The sequence below is a fragment of the Jaculus jaculus genome, chromosome 5, assembly GCF_020740685.1.
Source record: "Jaculus jaculus isolate mJacJac1 chromosome 5, mJacJac1.mat.Y.cur, whole genome shotgun sequence".
In the NCBI taxonomy this organism is placed as follows: domain Eukaryota; kingdom Metazoa; phylum Chordata; class Mammalia; order Rodentia; family Dipodidae; genus Jaculus; species Jaculus jaculus.
Window position 1 is genome coordinate 33512796 of NC_059106.1, and position 19135 is coordinate 33531930.

General features: G+C 42.6%; 1 protein-coding gene across 14 annotated transcripts in view; it reads left to right on the top strand.

Annotated features, from left to right (window-relative positions):
• Positions 1 to 19135, top strand: part of Pard3 (par-3 family cell polarity regulator) — a 619141-nt gene that overhangs the window by 449410 nt on the left and 150596 nt on the right. For all 14 annotated transcript variants that reach the window (XM_004659771.3, XM_045148688.1, XM_045148686.1 and 11 more), the window contains one exon: positions 12445 to 12687. In XM_004659771.3, the coding sequence (XP_004659828.2) occupies positions 12445 to 12687 (243 nt within the window). The remainder of the gene's footprint in view (positions 1 to 12444; positions 12688 to 19135) is intronic.

Genomic DNA, 19135 nt, shown 5'->3' on the forward strand with positions numbered 1-19135 from the left:
GATTTTATTGACTGAATTTGCAACTAAATTTGGGAAGTGTAGTTTGACTTCTGTCCTAGGCAGAGTTGTTGAGGCAGCCAATGAGTTTAGAAGAGTCAGAGCTGCTGGTGCGCTGGTGAAAGCCCAGCACCACTTGAGGGAATGTGAAGTTGTGTGTGTTGGTTAGTGGAATATTATTTTATTAGTCAATATTAAGGTGATGTTTTTATTTCATATCAGGTTAAGTATATTTGATAATATAAAATACTTCTATTCTTATATTTGTAATGTTTCCTCTTCCAGAGATAGTTTTCCTTATTAAGAGTGAGAAAAGATTAAACCATGTTGACATTAAAAAGCTGGCATAAATGGGGCACAGTAGCCCAGCACCCAAGGGTCCAAGTGTTGCTGTTACCTCTTCATTGCTGGAACAAATACCATTAGCAACTTATGGGAGGAAAGGGTTTATCTGAGGTTTACAGATTCCAGGGGAAACCTCATCATGGGGAAAAGATGGCTCACGTCATCCTGTATCCCTAGCAGAGGGACAACAGCAAGCACAAGCTGACTGTGCACGCACACCAAGGACCCGAGAGCCACCTAAGTGGCTTGTCCTCCTGCAGGGCTCTCTCTGCTGAAGACTAAGTAGGAAGGATAATGGAAGACGCCTAAAGCTATAAGACCATATACATGCACACCGCCATGTCAAGTTAGAGGGAGTCCGGGAGTCCATGCCAGCCTGAGCTCCATAGTGAGACCCTGTGTAAAAAAGCAAGGAAGGGAGGGAAGGGCAAAGGAAGAGGAGAGGGAGATATTTGCAGAAGTTCCACTGTGGTGGTGGCTGCCTGCAGGGCTCTGGGAAGGGAATAGGTTAACAGGCAAGAGTTAAAGATGAATGCTTCACAGAAGTGGTGGCTTGGGGCCTCGATCCAGTTGCCGAGAGCAGGGACATTTAGCACAATGGAAATAATCTTCCCTCATTCAGCCTCCTTCCCCTTCCCTTCAAGGATAAATACTCCTGGAGTGAGGCGCCGTTTAACTGCTTGGATTGGCTGAAAATCACCACTCTTGCCTGCATCAGTAGTGACAAGTATCTGTGTAGACAGATTACTTTCATGTTTGTAGCATTTCATATTTTAAATTCATATCATTTCTGTAGCATTAATGGTGTATCATAACTTGTCTTTGTCCTTTGGTCCAGACCCATTGCATAGCCATCTAAAATATATTGAGATTGTCATCTGTTGAATCAATATCAAGATATTCCATCCTCTGTAGATGCTTACAGTGTGTATGTGTATGTACATACGTACACATGTGTGGGCCTCTTCTATACTTAGTAAGTACTTTACCACTCACTATAGCTTTAGCATAGGATCCTGACTGAAATCATCAGGGGGCTAAGAGTGTAGCTCAGTGGTAGAACGTGTGCTGATCATGAACAAAGCCTGGACATTCTTTCACATCACCAAAATAATTAACTAATAAATTAAGTAACTTAAGGCCAAATTCTATTGTTTTAAAAAATTATTTATTTGCAAAGAGAGGGTGAGAGTAGGGGAAGAGAATGAATTGGCATGCCAGGGCCTTTTGCTACTGCAAATGAACTCCAGATGTATGTACTGCTTTGTTAATCTGGCTTTACATGGTTATTGGGGAATTAAGCCAGGGTTTGCAAGCAAGTGTCATTAGTGGCTGAACAATCTCCCCAGTCTTCTAGTTCTGTTTTCTTTCATTTTATTTATTTACTTATTCACTCACTTATTTTGCAAGCAGAGAGAGATAGGGAGAAGAAAGGCAGAGAGAATGAGCATGCCAGGGCCTACAACCACTGCAGATGAGTTCCAGAAGCATGTACCAGTTTGGCTTCACGTGGGTACTTGGGAAACAAACCCAGATCATTAATCTTTGCAGGCAGGCACCTTAATTGCTGAACAATATCTCCAGTCTCCTTATATTTTTTAATGTGTGTGTGTGTGGGGATACCTGAAAAGGTACAGGAGTCATACCACATACACTTGCCTGAAGCAGGGGTCACTTGCCTGAGGTGGCTGCAATATGACATCAGATGTTCTGCTTGGCCTGGTCCTGTTTCTGAGACATAGCCTCATTTTACTGATTCTGGATCCTGAGGGGCTCTGCAGATTGTCAGGTCTCTGCCCCTCTGCAGAAATAGGGTGCCATCTGTGCATGGTCACATATATGTTTTTTGTTTGTTTCTTTTTTTCGTGGGATCTGGAGATTTCAACTCAGGTCATCTCAGGCCCTCTCAGGCCCTCATGATTTTACAGGAAGAATACTTAGTGGCTGAACCAATTCTCCAGCCCCAAATTCTATGTCTTAATGTCTGTAAAAAAAAAATACTGTTGCATTGTTATGGGGTGCTGGGGTTCAGGAATAATCCTTGAACTCCAAATCCTAAATTCTGCTTTTAACCAAAGAATTGGATAAAACAAGGCTGAGAAGGATAATTTATGAAACAACACATTTTTATTCAGGAATATCCAAGGGACAGAGAAGGCCCACAAACTAAGGAATGGAAAAGGGATTTAGAGAGGAAAGACAAGAAAGTACAGAGGGGCCCTACCATGTGAGAGGTGGGAGGGGGTGGGGAGCCCAAGGGGAGTAGGGAGGCTTATTAGAACAGGGGACACCAGCAGAGAGAGACTGCCCACCTGGGTGAATGTCCACATATGACCTTGAAGTGGTGGGCCTTACCTTCATGCACAGGTGAGCTAGACTGAGGGCTGATGGGTCTGGGCCAGGGGCTAGCTCAAGAAGAGGCAAGCCATGATATAACCAACTACAATGGCAGGATCAGATTTAAATTCTAGGAAAAAAGAACTCCCTCCCAGGGAAGGGCTCAGGCTGTTTATGTAAAAGGAGGTCTAGGTAACTCCTTTAGTCAAGAGATAAGGAGAGGACAAATCCTTCTCTGTATCTCTAATGAAGTGGAAACTGCAAAGGCAGACTTAAGGACATTTTTGTTTTTTACTTTGGGGGCCCAAGTCATCCTAACCTACATAAAAAAGCTACCTGACTCTTCTCAGAACCAAGTCCGGTTGATAGCTACTCGAAAGCTGAGGCAGAAAATCAGGAGTTCAGGACCTGATTGGGCTAAAGAGTGAATTCAAGGCCAGGATGTGCAATTTAGCAAGGCCTTGTCACAAAATACAAAGTAAGAAACAGGCTGGATTTGAAGTTCAGTGGCAGAGTGCTATGTAGCATGCATGAGGCCCTAGCTCTGATCCCCAGTGGGTGACGCTGTGCATAGAAGCCTCTCTGCCGGGGAAGTAGAGGTATTTTGAATGTACCAGAGACTTGATCACACCATGGATTTTACTGTCTTGCAGAGCCAGTGGCTTGGTATGACTCTTGTACCTTCTCAGGGTAAGCAGACTATACTCAATCTCAAGAAAGTTCTTTTTATGTTACTCTGCTGCAATTAGTGCTAAAAGCCACTTTTTGTAAAAGCACCAGTATGAACGAACAGGAGTGTTCCAAGAACAGACATCTTGTGGGTTTCATCTTCATTGTGTGCCATCTATTTTAATTATAGAAAGAAGTGGCGAACACTGAGACAAGAGTCTGGAATTAAAATCATTAATTGATGTCAAGCTGAAGAGAGACTGTTAGCCTGAGTCTAGTGACAGCAGGAAAGAAATTAACCTTATTACTTTATTTAGTATATTATATTATTTTGTTTATTATTTTTTATGCAGGTTCAAGGCAATTTCATTATCATAATGGAAAAAAACTTTTGTTTTCAAAAGACAGGTGTGAATATTTGTGTTTGAACATAGCAAATTGTAATAAGTTCTTTTGTTTTTTTTTAATTCTTGATCAAAAGTTTTAATTGTTGTTTTAACTTTTTTCTTCATGCTTAAAGAATAGGGAAGTAGTATGAGATATTGTCCATCAATGTCAACCCATACAGCTGCCTGTGCTAATTTAAACCTTAGAATAATTCTCTATTGTAATTGGGAAGGGCCCATCAGCTTGCAGAAAGCAATAGACACTTATGTCTTTTGCTAAGTTGGGGAGGCATCCGTGACTTCTGTCATTGCTGAGGGCTGGCCTGAGACGAATGGGACACATAATGCTAGACAACAACCTGACTGTTGAGAACAGCAAGTGATTCCTACATCCTAGAGATAATTTGTGACCTTGGGGTCACAATAAAAGAATAGATGGGGTGTTCTTTTATAGCACTGACCATCTGGAACCATTAGGGGCTCAGCTGCCAAATGCTTTTTTTTTTTTTTAAGTTTCCTTAAGTTCATGCTATTTTTATGAGGACACAGAAAATATTTTCTCCCTTGAGCCAAATATTTTTTTTCTGAAATCAGGTCTCCACAAAGAGTGAAAATATATAATGTATAAATATAATGTTTGGGGAGTATTGCAAAGTCCCCTTGCTTGAATGGTTGGTAATAAAAAAGACATTCAAAGATAAAAAAATGAAGTGTAGTAAAGAAAGTCACTTGTGCCTTTTATTAATTCTTCTTGTGTATTCTCCCTAAATCTCAGCAAAACAAAATGTAACAAAAAAAGCCAGTGTATTCTCGGTGTTTTGTTTGTTTGTTTGTTTGTTTTACTTTTATTTTTTAATGAGGTAGGGACTCACTTTAGCCAAGGCTGACCTGGAATTCGCTCTGTAGTCTCAGAGTAGTCCCAAACTCATGGTGATCCTCCTATCTTGGCCTTCCACGTGCTGGTGTTAAAGGTGTGTGCTACCATGCCCTGCCAGGTTTTTAAAAGACTTTTCAGCACCATTTCGCCTCCTTATCATTACTTTTAGAATGAACTTGGAAATGCACACTAGCATTGTCAAGTAGACCACTAGGCTTCTACTGCAGTCTTACTTTTGTGGGGGCCACAGACTGGAAGTCATGAGAGCAGAAGGAATGTGGAAACAGCCTTTAGAACATTGGTCTTGACATGGTGAACCAAAGGAATATGATTTCCCATGTTACTGGAGCCAAAGTTGGGGAATGGGTGCTGAGTGTTTTGGAAAGGTCCTATGGGGGTACTGGGGTGCTCATTGAATTCAGTGATTGCTTAGTCATGGTGCTGAGCTAGGCTTCGTAGAGAGGATCACATACTGTTGAACATCCTTCTGAGAAAACTGACCTTCTAGAAAGTGACTCAGATAAATATTAGTTCTGTGTCATTCAAACCTAAGCCCCATCAAAGTCCAGGAAAAAGGTGACATGTTGGAAGGCTGGAGAGGTGACACAGGTGCCAGCGCCTTTGTGCAGTCCTCACTGGCCCCTGTTCTTTCCTGATGGTCACCTTTCTTAAGTGCTAGGTAAGAGCTACTTTGCATGAACCAGTTTTCTGTCCTGTCAAGCATAGTCCCCTACAAATCAACGTACCCCATACCTTCCCATTAGTGAAGGTTCCCCACGTTCACAACTTTTAGCCATGTGTTTTGTTAAAGAAAAATGGAGTATAATAAAAATCTACTTTTCATTTTAGCTAAATTGACATTAGAATTAGACTTACTGTTTCCCCTGTGAGGATTCTGTCTGTGGGAATTTCTTGCATAGAAATTCCCGGCTTAAAAACAAAAACAAAAACCTCATTTGTTTGTTTGGTAGATGAGTGCAGTGTGTGTTCACCACATGATGTGGACAGCAGTGGACAGCTGGTAGGACAGACCTTGCCTTCCACCTCCTTAGCGACAGTCTCTCATTGTTGTTCATGGTTCCACTAATGAATTCTGGGAAATTCTCCTGCCTCTGTCCCCTTTGTGCCATAGGCTCACTGGGATTACAGAAGCCTGCCATAGCTTCTGGCTTTTCTGTAAGGTCTGGCTACCAGAACTCAAGTCATTAGAGTTGCCTGGCAAATGCTCTATCCACTGAGCCATCTCCTCAGCTCAAAATTTCAAATTTTCAGCATGTTCCTGTGTTCATAAAGGCACTGGCTCCCAATTCAAGAAGATAGATCCTTCTAGAGAAATGTGAGACTATGAAAAACATCTTGGCAGTCCCCAGGGTTGAGGCCAGTTGAGCTGAATGTCCTGTCGAATGGCAAATAGCCCTTCTCAGATGTCATTGGCACCGCCTGAGAGACTGAGCGTGGCACACTGACGCCTTTCCACCATCTAGCTGCAAACCAAGAAACACAGGAGAAGTTTGGCCCTCTGTGTTCAATATTTTGAAAGCAAGATTGGAGTGATGATGATGATGTTGATCTGATAGGACAAAGAAATAGTGGGGAAAATGTAAATGTTGGTTGTGGGAGTATGTGACAATTTCTTAGATTTTTTTCAAAACCACTTTTTAGTTTTAAAAATTATTTTAGATTCATAGAAAGCTGAAAAAACAAAAGCCTAGGGTCTGAGGCAGCCTTTATCTAGCTTCCTCCAGTGGTCTAGATAGATATAACTGTATTGTGATAATGAAAGTCAGGAACTTGACCTGGAGGCAAGACACATCCATAGTTTTCCATCATCTAGTTGTGACGTAGATTAATGTAGCCACCACCACCACCACCACCAAGAAAGAAACCCTTGCACCTCTGAGGTCTCCCCCCCTCAACTCCTACCTGGTAACCAGCAACTTCTCGCGGTTTATCTGGTTTATCTTTTGTGATTTGGACAGTGCTTCAGAGCCGAGGCCTTGCAGTGTGTACCCATTGTTAGCTGTGCCTTGCATAGCATCCTGCCCTTGAAAGACCTCCAGCCTTTCTTTTAGCTGTTAGCTTGTGTGAACTGCTGTGCAGTGGCATTCCGTGACATGGATATGACACAGTCTGTTTTCGTTGTTCACCAACTGTTTATTGTATTTTGATTATTTTCATTTTTTCAAAATAAAGTGGCCATGGACAATTGTGTAGAGGCTTTTATATGGATGTGAAATCTGATTTATTTGGGGCAAATGCCAACATGTGTGATTACTGTTATAACAAGAATGATAATATGATAAATTTGAACTTAGTTTTTTTTTAATTTCTTCTGTATATATGCATAGTGTTCATGTGTGTGTAAATGATAAATATAATAGTATGGGCTGGAGAGATGGCTTAGCGGTTAAGCGCTCACCTGCGAAACCTAAGGACCCAGGTTCGAGGCTCGGTTCCCCAGGTCCCACGTTAGCCAGATGCACAAGGGGGCGCACGCGTCTGGAGTTCGTTTGCAGAGGCTGGAAGCCCTGGCGCGCACATTCTCTCTCTCTCTCCCTCTATCTGTCTTTCTCTCTGTGTCTGTCGCTCTCAAATAAATAAATAAATAAATAAATTTAAAAATATATATATAATAGTATGTACTTAGCTTTTTAAATTTTTATGTATGTGTGGATGCATGTTCACATATGTATGAGCAAACATAGGTGTATGTACATTGCACATACATGCATGTGGAGACCAGAGGTCAGTATCAGCTATCTTCCTCAATTGTTCTCCATCTTATCTTGTTGAGACAACGTCTATCACTGACTGACCTATTATAACTGTCTAGTCAGTGAGTCTAGGGGATCCTCCTGTCTCTGCCTCCCCAGTGTTGGAATTATAGGCCCATGCCACTGTGCCTGGATTTTACATGGATTGGGGATCTGAACTCAGGTCCTCCTGCTTGTGCGACAAGCACTTTACCCGCTGAGCCATCTCCCACAGCTCCTTAGGTTATTTTTGTTGTTGGTGTTTTTGTTTTTGTAGGAAGCTACCGGACTATGTTTGTGCAATGCCGTACCATGTAACATATCCAACAGCCACCGATGAGGAGTGAAGTTTCCCTCATCTACACTTGCCTTTTTTATTCTTGTTTCTTTGTTTTAGTCATCTGGCAGGTTTGTAGTGATCACTCACTGTGGCCTCAGTTGGTTTCCCCTAGGGTGGATGATAGTAAGTTTCATTTAGCTTGCCTGCTTGTCATCTGTATGCTACTTTCAGTACGAGGCTTTACATATTTCCTTTTTGGGGGGGATGTTTTGAGGTAGGGTCTTGTTGTAGTCTAGTTCGCACTGCTGGTAGAAATCACCCAACCAAGAGCAGCTTCTGGGAAAAAAGAGGTTTATTTTTGGCTTATAGGCTCGAGGGGACATTCCATGATGGCAGGGGGAAACAATGACATGAGCAGAGGGTGGACATCACCCCCTGGCCCATATAAGGTGGACCATGGCAACAGGAAGGTGTGCCAAACACTGGCTTGGAGAAACTGGCTATAACACCCAAAAGCTCACCCCTGAGATGTTAATTCCCAAGTCTCCCATCAGCTGGGAACCTAGCATTCAAAACACCTAACTTTATGGGGGACACCTGAATCAAACCACCACAGGTCTCACCCTAGCTCAGGCTGACCTGGAATTCACTGTGTAGTCTCAGGGTAGCCTCGAACTCATGGCGATCCTCCTCTGCCTTCCGAGTGCTGGGATTAAAGGTGTGTACCGCCGTGCCCAGCAACATATATCCATGGATTGTGTATTAGTTAGTTTCTCATTGCTGTCAACAAATACCCAATCAGAAACAACTTAAGGAAGGAGAGGGTTATTTTGGCTTGCCTTGTGAGGTGATAGTTGCTGTGACAGGGCAGTCAAGGCAGCAGGAGCACAAAGACTGGTCATCATATAGCCAGGAAGCAGAGAGCAGTCGGGACAGCAGAGGACCAGGCCCTAAAACCTCCAGGCCCGCCCCCAGTAGCCCTCTTCCTCCAGCAGGGCTCCGTCCCCTAAAGGTTCCACAACCATCCCGAATGGCACCAGCAGCTGTGGACCCAGTCCTCAACCTCATGAGCCTGTGGGGACATTTCACATTCAAACCACAACAGATTCATATTTCACAGTTGAGTCTTTTGTCAGATGTGTGGTTTGCAAATATCTATATATGCATTTTCCTGGGTTGAACATGTCTTTTCATCTTTTACACAGCTTTCACGGAGGAAGTGTTTAGTGTTAACCACATTGAGCGAAGACATCTTATGGGGTATGCTTTGGTGTCATTCTAAAAACCATTTGCTATGCACTAAATCCTAAAGATATTCTTCCATGTTTCTAAAATTTTATAGTTTTAGGCTCTTATGCCCCATTTCAAGTTAGTTTTTGTGTTGGGTGTGGTTCATTTCTGGGATTTGTCACTTGGTTTTATTGCTCCAGTGCCACTTGTTGGAAGAAGTGTTTTATTCCATCAACTTGTTCTTACAGTTCTGAGCAATCCGTTGGTCACACTTGTCAGTTTATGGGAACTTTATTCTGCTCCCCTTGGTGCCCCCTACACACACATTATTCCATCTAAATGATTGGTGCTCTCATAAGGGCCTTGCAGCCTGAGACACGATTCCTGCCCTCACACACTCTGTCTTTCATCTTCCCCTGTGACTATTATGCATCTCACTTTGTATGTGTGGTGCTGGGGATCAAATCCAAGGCCTGTGCACTTTTTTAATTTCAGCGTCTATGTGCTTACTGAAGCCTGTGTATGGAAACGGAGTTGAAGTTTTGCACTGGTATTATTTTTGTTTTTTGAAATAGGGTCTCATGTATCCCAGGCTGGCTTCAGACTCTCCTAGCCTAACAGTGACATTGATCCTCTTGCCTCGACCTCCTGAGTGCTAAGGTTCCGGGTGTGGACCACTCGCTCCAGGTTTTGAGGGACTAGAGACTGAACCCGGGCTTCATGCGTGGCTGGCAAGCACCCTCCCCGCTGAGCTACAGCCTGTGCCCTCCACAGAGCTTTACCTGCTGATCTTCTGTGCTGCACCTGGCTGAGCTGCCTTTTGCATGTCTGTTCATTCCTTGGGATTTTCCTTCCTGCCGGGCCTGCGCGCATTCCTGGGGCTTTTTCTGCCAGACCATCATGCTGTCTGTAGATAAGACTTATTTTTTCCTTTCTAACCTGTGTGTGTCATTCCCATGCTCTGGCTTGTTGAAATGTCTCTTTTCAGCCCTGTGTGCAGCTACAGTGGTGAGAGCCTGTGTCCCTGCCCTGCTCCTGATTGAGGGAAGCATTCTGTCTTCCTGGTTTTGTGTGGCGGAAGCAGTGGGGTTTGGGCTAGGGGAGAGGCTCTTCATGAAGTTTAGGAGGTCCTACTATATTTTCTGTCATGATGATGTTTGAATTTGTCAGATACTTTTCTGCATCCATTGGTGGAAGACTTATGTAGCGTTTCTTTCACTTGTTCTATGGAGCATCACGATGGCTGGATTTTGAAGACTGAACTAGGCCTCATTCCTGTGACGAACTCATTTGGTCATGGTGTATAATTATTTTGATATATTGTAGAATTCTGTTTACTAATATTTGGGGGGGATTTTCCTTCTATATTCATGAGGGATGTTGGCCATAGTGTTCTCTTTCCGTTGCCTTGCCTTCCTTTCTATCTTCACCTATTTTGATTATGTTTCCTGGTCTTTTAAAAATATATACATGTATCATTTATGCTAACAGAAGTTCACTTCAAACATGAGGAAAGAACCAGGTGTGGTGGCACACACCTTTAATCCCAGCATTTGAGAGGCAGAGGGAGGAGGATTGTCATGAGTTCAAGGCCACCCTGAGACTACATAGTGAGTTCCAGGTCAGCCTGGGTTAGAGTGAGACCCTGTCTCAAAAACTACACACACACACACACACACACACACACACACACACACATATATGAGGAAAGGCGAATAAATCCACTAAAACATTGACCTCAGCCTAAAACATTCTTTATAGAAATAAGACTTCATTCTTTTTCTTCTTATTTTCAATTTTCAATGGACGTAATATTTCTACATATTTATGGGACATAATATATTTCAGTGAATGTGTATTAACCAAATTATAGTGGTTACCATGTGTCCTCAAACACTTATCATTCAAAATCCAGTCTTCCATTTTGAGATAGACTTTCCTGCTAGCTATACAATCGTACACCAAACCCATTCTTCTGTCCCATTTATGACTTAGTGCCCTCCGGCCTTCCCAGACCCTGTCCCCTCCCTGGTCTTTGGTAACTGCGGTTTAACTCACTACTTCTGTGAGAGTCCATGTAACTCTGAGAGAATGCAGTGTTTGTCTCCCTGTGTCTGGCCCATTTCACTTAGCATTATACCCTCCAGGCTCATCTATATTGTCCAAATTGACAGAATTGCATTCACATGGCTGAATAGTACTCATTTATGTGCACACCCCATTGTCTTCACGAATTCACCCGTTGCTGGACCTGAGGTTGATTCTATATGTTGGCACTTTGGACAGTGCTGTAGTAAGCACAGGAAGGCAGGTATCTCTTCCACACAGTGACTTCACTTCCCTTGAGTGTATACTCAAAAGTGGTACTGTAGAATCCCATGATAATTACATTTTTAGTGTTTTGAGGAACCGCCACATTGTTTTTCACAACAGCTATACAAAGTTCCATTGCCACATAAGAGTCTCCTTTGTGTGGCCATCCTTGCCAAGGCTTCACTGCTTTTAGGCAAACATTCTTATCTGTATGTAGCAAAAATATCTTTCCATCAAAATTTGACTGATAGTGCTTTAATCATAAATTATATTAATATAAATTAAAGAAGACCATGTCCTAAATAATTTAAAACCATCTTGGTGACAGAAGCATAAAATGGGCACATATGGTATGTTTTAGCTTTATTGTGGGCAAGCTATATCTCAGGTTGGATTGGATTCATGCCAGTTTGTCCTGAAGCTCAATATTTCTAGTTCAGTGTGAACCATATGAGCTTAAAGCCCGTGTCACTGAGCTCTTGGCCTGTTGTTCATGCCAGGTTGTAGTCAGCTGTGTATTGAATACTTGTAGGATGTTTAGTGTTTGTGGGCTTTAATAATGAGTAATGTGCATATATATATGTATGTATGTGTCTATGTATGTATATATATATATCTTATATGTATGTATGTATGATATGCATGTGTATAGTATATATGTATATATAAAACTAAAAAAAAATCACTTCTTGTCTTTAAAAACAATGAGAATATCCAAGTAAAGGCCAAAAATATACCTATTCTTGTTGTAGATATTTTTAGTGGTAGCTAATCAATGAGCATTTTCTTTGTGTGTGTGTGTGTCTGTATATATGTGTGTGTGTGTGTGTGTGTGTGTGTGTATATGTATATGTATAATTTATTTATTTGAAAGAGTAAGAGGCAGATAGAGAGAATAGGCACATCAGGGCCTCTAGCCACTGCAATTGAATTCCAGGTGTGTGAGCCACCTTGTGTATCTGGATTTACGTGGGTACTGGGGAATTGTGCTCAGGTCCTTAGACTTTGAAGACAAATGCCTTAACTTCTGAGCCATCTATCTCTCCAGCCCTGACTATCTATATCTTATTGACATAAACATAAGTTATCTGAAGTGATTTGAACTTTTATGACATTCCTTGCTCATCTAGAACGTGTATAGTTTATCTTCTTTGTCTTCATGGAACAAAGTATTTCTATAGCTTGATGAATGTTCCTCTATTCAGTTGTTACAAAAGGAGTAGTTTGTCTCATTGCAACTTTGTTCCAATATTGTAGGATTCAAGCCAAAACTCGAGAATTCAGGGAGCGCCAGGCTCGAGAGCGTGACTATGCTGAAATCCAAGATTTCCACCGGACGTTTGGCTGTGAGGAGGAGCTGCTGTACGAGGGCATGTCTTCCTACGAAGGCCGCCTGGCTCTTAGCGCCAGACCCCAGAGCCCACGAGATGGGCACCTGATGGACACTTTGTATGCCCAAGTGAAGAAGCCACGGAGCTCCAAACCCTCATCTGGGGACAGGTAGGTACCGGCAAGTAATGATATTGCTTCACATCAGCTCTTAGCTCATTCTTGGCAAGGGAGTAGACAGTTCATCACCCCTCAGCCCGAAATGCGGATTGTTTAATGGCTTTAAGGAGCTGCTATGGCTAAAAGTATTGAATTGACAAAGTCAATGCCTAATGGAAAGAATAGCAAGAAGTTTTGATGGCTTTCCTGACAGTTCTGGCATTGTTCGTAATGCTCCCCTGAGTCTTCTCATCTGAGGACTCAACTTTTGTCTATAACTCAAATCAAAGGTAGGTTGAAATGGGATCTCCTTCTAGTTAAGCTATGTTTGCGCTTCTTACTGGGAGAGGCTTTACCTGGAAAAATTAAGTACAAAGACATTCATTCCAATTATGATTTATGCTTTTTGATGGCATAATTTTTATTGTAAAAGATTCAGTGGAGGAGAAGTCAGGTACAGCCACTCTGCTCATGAGTTGCTGTGAGCCACAGGCTCCATGTCTGACATGCTTGTCAATATAACAGACAGGAATGCAATGTTGACTGTTTTAAAAAAACTGTCTAGTTTTTAAATAATTTATGTGGCTACCTATGTATCTGATGTATACTTATCAATGGTTCTATGTTAGTGGCTATACACTTATTTGAAATGCCTATATATGCATCTCAAGTTTTAACTGATGCAATCTTATTGGATATTTCCCCCCCCCCCTTGTATATTCAAGCACCATATGGGCTTTGGCTTGTGAAGAAAATAATACTCCTTTCCTTTTATATCAAACATGGGCATGGTATTGTCATACACAATACACTAATCGTGTTATAAACAGTGCTCTTCACTGTGGCAGCTGGGCTTTGTAAATTATACATGGCATCACTTTAAACCAATGTTTCTCAAGCATTAGTGTGCCCAGCAATCCCCGGGCAGTGGCGGGGGGTGGGATGGAGGGTCTTATATCAGTGACTGATTGTCATTCCTGGTGGGTTGGGGGTGAAGCCCAAGAAGTTACATGGTTTACAGGTTCTCGGGTTTTACACTGCTCTTGCAGGTGCCAGGCTCTCCACTTTCAGGTCCTTTGCAAGACAAGAGAAGCATCCTTGCTGCACACAGCCCGTATTTTACTCTGTGATTTCCAGTTACTTGCAGTAAAAGTTTGCAAATGCCACAAGTACTCCTGGGGGTATGAGAAAGAAGCATGTTTTAGGAATGGCGAAAAGGAAGAAAACACAGTAGCACATAAGCAAGTAGATTTTAAAATGAAACGCTGGCTGGGCTAGTATTCTGATGTTTGGAGCGTCCCTTGCTGCTGTGTCTAAGAGTTTGCGGTTGTCTTGGGAAGGCTGAGTGAGCGCGCTGACGTGGAACACTCGCGCTTCACCACCCCCCTCGCCGTCATGTAGAAGGCTCACATGCGTGTGCACTAAGTGTCAGTACTCGAAAGAGTGAAGTTATTATTGGTGACAGTGACATTTTCTTTAAAAGCTTTTGCTTGGTCTCTGCCATGTTTAAAAGCTGCTTGTAGAAGGTAAAACAGTATTTGAAGGCCCTGAGTGTGGCCTTGAGAGTGCTTTCTTGAGGGCAAGGACACAAGGAGCACTGGCCTCAACAGTTAGTGACTTTGGGAAGAACTGGAAAAAGGTGACTGATGTACTATTGATCGTTGATAGAAGCATTCTTCATCCTCCCACCTTCCACATCTAGTTTGACAGTCTGAAAGACAGTGGATGGGTTTGTAGCAGGTACACAGTGCCAAACACCCAGCTAGCACCCGAGGGGCCTCCCAGCTCCGGACCACCAGAAATGGTTGTCACACAAGAGTCTAAATCTCACCTGAGGATTTCTGCAAATTTACAAAAGGACTTATGAGGTGCAGCCCTACCATGCAAACCCCAATCTGAAGCAGCCTCTTGATTCATTTCCATGGAAAATCCACTTAGAAAAACTTCCTGTAGGTGAACCTGGCCATTTTGACAAGTCACACCAAGAAGAAAGTGTCTAGGAATCACACCTTTGACATTGTGTTCTTCCAACCCTCTGCTCAGTCCTTATCATTTACGTAGGAGGGCGAATTGCAGAAATGTAAGATTAGGTGCTCTGTTGTTACTTTTGCAGAGAAGTCTTCGATACCACTAATCTAAAAAGTGGGAATTCTTGCCTTTGCCTACCTATCCCCAGATGGGACAGATGTGATTTGCTTGCTGTGTTGTTGTTTTCTTTAGGATTAAAAAAATCATTGACAGTTTTCATACATGAGCATAATTCATTATTACAATTTGTTCATAATCCCCTCCCATGACCTTTTTTGTCCCCTCCCCCGCTCACCGTTTCACTGAAGAACCTCTTTCCAACTAGACCCTCTTCTATCTTATTGCCCCCCCCCCCCCATCATCCTTGTTGAAGTGTTGGTGATCCGAATTTTGTGAAGGTCTTGTGGAAGTAGCACAGCTTCTGTGTGACCATCATGTAATGGTATTTTATGTCCAGAAGACAGTGTCCCAAAGCATTCCTCCTCATCCTCTCATTCTTACATCTTTCTGCCCCCTCTTGCAGTGTTCCCTGGGTCTTGAAGGGCATATGATAAAGATGTCTCATTTAGCTCTGAGCACTCCATTGTCTTTTCTGATTGTAGAGAAAGTTGAAGTAAAGAGTTCCTCAGACTTGTGTTCCATGGAACTTTTTAAAAGGAAAGACACTCTCTTGGCGCTGTGAAACTACCTTAAATTGTTTTGATTACAACATTATGCAATGATGGGATAGGATGAACCTCTGTGTTTAACCATTGTACAAGTAACACAACCAAACAAAACTAAATGCAAATAAAATGACAAAACCACTGCACTCCTGTGAGCAGTATTAATTTAATGTGGCCAACTTCTTTTTTTATCATTTCCTTTTGATGTTCAAATTGTGATGAGACCAGTAGACAAGTTAAATGTGTGGGTGTCTGCCTGTCAGCCCAGTCAGCCAGACATGTCTGAGATTGCTTCCATAGTTCTGTGAGCTGGCGGCTGACTCCAGCCCCTCATCCCTTTTCTTTGGACCCTGAAATTCTTTTGAAATCTCATGCTTGCCTACCATATCAGTGCCTCACTGTGACCCTCATCAAGCTTACTTCTATTGTCATTAAATTCCTTGGCTCTTTCACATTTGTAAACTTAACTTCAGACAGTCAAATAACACACCAGTCAGGTGACCTTGACTGTGTCCATGCTTTCCTTAAAAAAATCATTCGAATGGAAATATAAAACTGGAACCTCCTTGGAGAGGAGTTTCCACTATGAATAATATACAAATTCCTGTCAACTTACTAAATGTCACCAAAATTTGTCGTAGTCTGTTGAACTTTACTATTCAAATTTTCTTCTTTTGTGGGAGTGTGGGCAGTGCTGGTGATCTGAGGTACGGCCTTCACCTTTTCTTAGATTTCCTTGGTTCAGTAAATGAAGCATCCTGTCAGTTTTCATTGCTTAATCATTTTGATGGATCTTATAAAGTCAGATATGTGCACGTAAACTTCATGTCACAATGGGGGATGTGTTCTCAATGCCACATATCATATATCTAAAGTGCCATTTTATAAGAAGCATCAAACTATGTCTAGAAATATTTTTATTCCTGTGTAATGAACAAGTAGCTGAGTATATCTTGCCATTGTTATGATTATTTATCAGTGTTCTTGGTAACATTGATTTTTCATATTGAGTAGATACGAATAGTAAGCTGACCCTAATCTGTGTTTTATATGAATAATTGGGCTTAAACTCACTGAAATGGTGGTGTGCTTATTTATTATTTATATCCCTTAAAGACTTAGGCATGATTGGTGGTTCATGCCCCTAGGTTTCCCTAGCGGAGGACACTTCCTTTACTTGGTGTGTCTCAGCTGATGGGCAAACCTCACAGCAGATACAGTGTAAACCACGTTTCCATCCTTCCCCATGCTCTGGAAGATATTGTCAGTTGTCTACCCAGAATGAATCCCTGTTCTGCCTAGGCTCATAAGTACTTGTCTTAACATTTGAACTTCCCCATCTCCCTGTAGTAAGAGTTCATCATGTGTCAAAGTTCCAACTGATAAAAGTTAGAAACAGGTGGACAGATAGGATTTCCCACAAAGCTAGTTCTGTCCTGATTTGTGTGAGGATGGGTTGGAGGTGTTGCCCATTGGTAGATTGTTTCCCTGGCATTGTGAGGCCCATTTCCAACTCCATAATCACCTCAGAATAATAATAATAAAAAAATGGGCTGCTTAGCTTTTGCACTTTGATGGTTTCCCTTCTCTCTGCCTGGATGCTGGATGCACAGTTCCAGGTGGGGTTTACCTAATACCACTGAAGGTGAAGGTCACATGGAAGCTGCTGGGGGTGAGCATTGGCTTTTTTGTTCCTGGCTTGTCCACCTGGACACCTGCTACCTATAAGAAGTGACCCTCCTGGCTCAAGTTGCAACCACCAGGCTGTAAAGGAATTGTGTCATAGAGGATCCCAAAGGGAAACATCACCATTTTAAAAATACTTTTGTATTTGGAGATGGGGGGATATGGGTGCCCAAGGGCCTCTAGTTCACACAGGTCAAGACACATGTGCCACCTTGTGCATCAGGCTTACACACGTACTGGGGAAATGGACCTGAGTCCTTAGACTTCACAGGCAAGCTCCTTAACTGCTAAGCCATCTCTCCAGCCTGGAAATATCACCTTTTGATCAAAATTGCCAACACATTGGAGAACTCTTCCTTGGTCAAATAACTTTAACATTTGATGAAACTAAGTACTAGGCAGAATTCTCTGTTGCCTTTAAGTTCAAAGCATATTACCCAGCAAACGTCTGCTAGCAGATGTTCCATTGAGCTGCTAATGTGTCCCCTGAGGACTCCCACAACCAGGAACGACTCTGCCATAAAGTTGGAGGTAGTTGGGGGTCGTGAACTTGAACTATGGAGCCAGCTCTTCCACAGTGACCAGTGTGAACTCTGCCTCAGCTCCTTCGCCTGTAAACTGCAGGTACCAATGGCACTTAGCTCACCAGGCTCTGGAAAGATCGTCTCTGAGCATTATAAGCACTCTTTGCTACTGCAGTTGTTACTTACGAAATGAGCTCCCACTCTCAAGAGAGCAATGCGTCCCCTGCGTGGACACAAAAAAAGTGAGGAATGAAATGGAATCACTTCTCTGGAGATGGGTTTGATTCCTTTTCACTTAGCATAGGTGTGAAAGTGTGGAGACGCCAGTTCATTTCCTAAGCAGTGTGGCTCACACAGTTTCTTCTTGACTTGGGCCTTGCTGAGGTTAGCACGTGGCATCCTAATGGCTCCTACAGTTCAGGCACTGAAGTAAGAGCTGGGTGCTCATGGCTCATCTGAGAGCAAAGACGAGGGTGGTGTGGAAATGGATCCTCAGGCAGTTCAACCTGTTCTTCTAGAATTTGGAGATTTTCACTTTGTACTTTCATCAAATTCATAAAGGAATTATCTTCTACTTCCATGGAATTCCTCCTCATTCCAAGATATCAAGGTTTCTTGGGAAAGGGAATCTTGAATGGCCCAGACCTTATCTGTTTCCATCTGCTTAGCTCCTGGTAGTAGCAGAGGGAATCGAATCTCTAATGGGCTGGGATGTCCATTTGAGTCTAGAATGTCCCCCAAAATCCCATGTGGTGAATACTTGATACCTAGCCCATGACATTATTGAGAGGTAATGGAACCTTTAGCAGGTGGGGGCCAGTATGACATCCTCAAGTCATTGGGAGTGTGTTCTTGAAGAGGATCATGTAACCATGGTCTCTTCCCCACCTCCTCCTTCCCGACCCCCTTGAGGTGAGCTGCTTTGCTCTACCCTGCACTCTCACCATGAGGTACTGCCTCTCCACAGCCCAGAGCAACAGGGTAGATCATTAATTACCAACTGAAACCTTCAAAACTAAGAACCAGAATAAACCTCCATGCTGATTATCTGAGGAATTTGCTACTCCGGTGGAAAGCTAACTAAGACGTGTGTTCTAGAACAGTGGTTTTCATCTTCTTTTCTTCAGCTCTTTACTCAACAAGTGATCTTTTTATTGAGAACTTTAGGGTGTAAACAGATTGCATATTCGTCATATTCTGTCCAGATTATACTTTTCCCTCTCTCCCTCACCCATTCCACTGAGGACCCTCTTCAGTGGTTTTATCAATAATCACTGTGGAGTCATAAATGCACCAGTCAGTCACTATGGGGAGGTGCACCCTTCCACCCTGTGGCTATTACATTCTTTCCGCTCACTCTTCTACAACCTTCCCTGAGCCTAGAAGGGGGTGTTATAGTTCTGAGTCTCCTCAGTGTCTGCCATCGTCTGCCTGGGGGAGGTTCTCAGGCTGGCAGTGAGAGCAACATTCATCTTTTATCTGCCACTTCCCCTGTAATGTATACCAGTTTTCAAATTTTAGCATGTATAAAAACAACTCAGAGAGCTTCTTCTGTGA